Source organism: Octopus bimaculoides, chromosome 12 (assembly GCF_001194135.2).
Source record: "Octopus bimaculoides isolate UCB-OBI-ISO-001 chromosome 12, ASM119413v2, whole genome shotgun sequence".
In the NCBI taxonomy this organism is placed as follows: Eukaryota; Metazoa; Mollusca; class Cephalopoda; order Octopoda; family Octopodidae; genus Octopus; species Octopus bimaculoides.
The window spans coordinates 8471885-8475088 of record NC_068992.1 but is presented as its reverse complement, the minus strand read 5'-3'; the positions used below and the strand labels follow the sequence as shown (position 1 = coordinate 8475088).

At 38.8% G+C, this 3204-nt stretch overlaps 1 protein-coding gene across 1 annotated transcript in view; it reads left to right on the top strand.

Moving 5' to 3' along the window:
• LOC106880175 (CST complex subunit CTC1) overlaps positions 1 to 2016 on the top strand; it is a 26823-nt gene extending 24807 nt beyond the window's left edge. Inside the window, exons 20-21 of the mRNA XM_014930020.1 lie at positions 371 to 626; positions 1767 to 2016. Of these exons, the coding sequence (XP_014785506.1) occupies positions 371 to 626; positions 1767 to 2016 (506 nt within the window). The remainder of the gene's footprint in view (positions 1 to 370; positions 627 to 1766) is intronic.
• Positions 2017 to 3204: the final 1188 nt, after the last annotated feature.

Here is a 3204-nt window from a genome sequence, read left to right as displayed (position 1 = left end):
ACTCTCTCTCTCTCACACACACACACACACACACACACACACACATGATGAGCTTCTTTCAGTTTCTGTCTTCCGAATCCATTTGCAAGGCTTTTGTTGGCCCAGGGCTATAGTAGATGACACTTGCCTAAGGTCTCATATAATGAGACTGAACTCAAGACACATGATCAGAAATCAAGCTACTTACCACACAGCCTATGTTTGATAACATTATTATTTATGATTATAATAACCAGCTATCGTTTCTTCCATGTAACTAAATTTATATAAAGACTTAATATTTAAAATTTCGCAGGGGACTTTATAATGAACCTGTATAACTACATGTAATTCCTAAATCTTTCTCAATTTTTTCCAAATTTTATTTCAGATTTCTCCAGTTTTGTAAATAAGAAATTCAAGATGACTGTGAGAGACACACAGACAAATTCTGATGTTAATATTTATTTGAATTTTAAGAATGTCTCATACTGTGTTGGTCTTTTGCCTGGTGCTGTGGTTGAATTCCGTCATCTCCAAAGAAAAGTTTCTAAGAAAGGCAATGTCTATTGTCAGTTCGTTGCCATATCAACAGTCCGGGTGTTAGCTGGTGGAATTTCTGGTGGTCCAGAGCCTACATCAGGATGGTAAGTTTGGTGCTTAGCTCATCTTATGTTTATGATGCTGTTGATGATAGTGTTGTAATGGTTGGTGGTGGTGGTGATAGTGATGATGATGATGGGGGTGTTACTGAGGTGGTAAAATGAGCAAAGACCCCTTTGAGTCATGAATGACCATGGGATTGCACCTAGAAATCTCCCTCCGAGGTACAAGTCTGGGCAAGGTTGTTTATGGAAGACCAGCAGTCGCCCATGCATACCAGTCTCCTCTCTCCATGCCAATGATGTTCTCCAAGGGAAAGGCAAAGGGGCCGATAGAGCTTGGCACCAGTGATGTCGCAACTCATTTCTACAGCTGAGTGAATTGGAGCAATGTGAAATAAAGTGTCTTGCTCAAGGACATAACACACAGCCTGGATTGGGAATCAATCTCACTACATCATGATTGTGAGCCCAATGCTCTAACCACTGAGCCATGTGCCTTCACGCTGAGGTGGTTGGGATAGCATTGATAGTGGTGGGCATTGCAGAGGTGAAGGTGGTGGAGGTAGTAAAGATGGTGGTGGTGAAGGTGATAGTGACAATGGTGGGAGCGCTGCTGATGACGATGAAGGTGCTTCTGGTGATGGTAGGGATAATGGCAGCAGGGGGTTGTGTTAATAGTGTTGGACATAGTGGAGGTGTTGGTGGTGTTGATGGTTATGTTAATTGATGAAGTTGATAATTACATCATTTCCAGTGGTGATGGTGGTGGTGTTGATTGTTGTGCTAATGGTAAAGCTGGTAACTATGGTGTTTTTGGTAGTGATGATGGTGGAGGTGGTGTTGGTGATGTCAGTGGTTAGATGTTGAGTGATGATGGTTGTAGTAAAATTGATTTCAAATTTTGGCACAAGGCCAGCAATTTTAGGCATGGGGATAAGTCAGTTACATCTGTTTTGGCTTGGTTTTTACAGCTGAATGTCCTTTATAATGCCAACCACTCTACTCCACAGAGTGTACTGAGTGCTTTTTATGTGGCACCAGCAGTTGTGCTTTTTAAGTGGAACCAGTGCTTTTTACGTAGCAACTGTACCCACATCAATGCTTTTTCTTGACTCTAGTTCATTAAAACAAAATTATTAACCAATGCTGTATTTTATGTACATTTTTCTTCCTAAACTCTAGCTCGTTCAATGACATGGCTGTGATGACAGGCAACCAAACAACTCCGACACAAGACTACTGTACATTTTTTACCTTACTGAAAATACACAACCGTTCACATCCATTTTGGAATTTGGTCTTTGTGGCACGAGTTTTGTATTTATCTATCAAGACTAGATGCACAGAATGTAGCAGTATTTGTTGCAAGAACCACTGCACTAATATAAGCTGTAAAAATACTGCATATCAGTTGACTGTTAGATCAAAGTAAGTATATTTTGCATTCTTTCTTGAACTCATAATTAAAACTGTTGTTGTTGTTGTTGCTTAGCTCAGATCAGGCAGGTTCAAGAAGGCATTTGATCAAAGGCACCACAGCCAAAAATGTTAATTCTATTCCTTTCAGACATAACGTATCTTGCATTAAGGAGTATCTTTTTCCTTTTACTTGTTTCAGTCATTAAACTGTGGCCATGCTGGGGCACCACATTGAAGGATTCAGTTGAACAAATTGACTCAAGGGCTTATTTTTTAAATCTGGTACTTATTCTGTCAATCTATTTTGCTGAACTGCTAAGTTACTGGGAAATAAATCAACACTGGTTGTCAAGTGGTGGTGATGGACAAACACGGACACAAAGACGTGTACATGTACTCCCATACACACACACACACACACACAATTGTGTGTGTGTGTGTGTGTGTATATATATATATGTATATATATAAAAAGGGTAAAAACTCCTTTGGACATGAATGACCATGGGATTGAATCTAGAAAGTTAACCCTCTGAGGCACAAGTCCAGGCAAGGCTGTTTATGGAAGACCAGCAGTCGCTCATGCATAGAAGCTTCCCATCTCCACACCAGTGATATCGCAACTCATTTCTACAGCTGAGTGAACTGGAGCAACATGAAATAGAGTATCTTGCTCAAGAACACAACACAAAGCCGGATCCAGGAATGGAACTCACTACTTCATGATTGTGAACCTGATGCTCTAACCACTGAGTGATGTGCAAATAAATATATGCTCTGAGGATCAAGGTGTAGGAAGAAAGTTAGCTTCAAACAAACTGTAGTAAATATAGAAAACAACTTTGAGGGACAATAGCGGTTTATTGAGACGGAACGTTGTGGATTTTTTCATATCAAAGTCTGATCAATTGAAAAAAGTTCTTTTTATATTTCCTGGTAGGGAACCAAGGTTGCCAGGTATGTTTATATATACAGGTGCTGAACATCTTAAAATTTCAAAAGATGGAAGAACATTGTAGAATGTGAAGGAGAGTATATTTTAGATTTAAAAATGAACTTTGTTTTTCTTAATTTTGAAAATAATGGAAGTATTAAAAAAAACGCATTATTTATGGGATGACTCAATATGCGTGTATGTGTGTGTGTGTGTGTGTGTGTATATATATAAAAGTATATATATATATATATATATATATATATA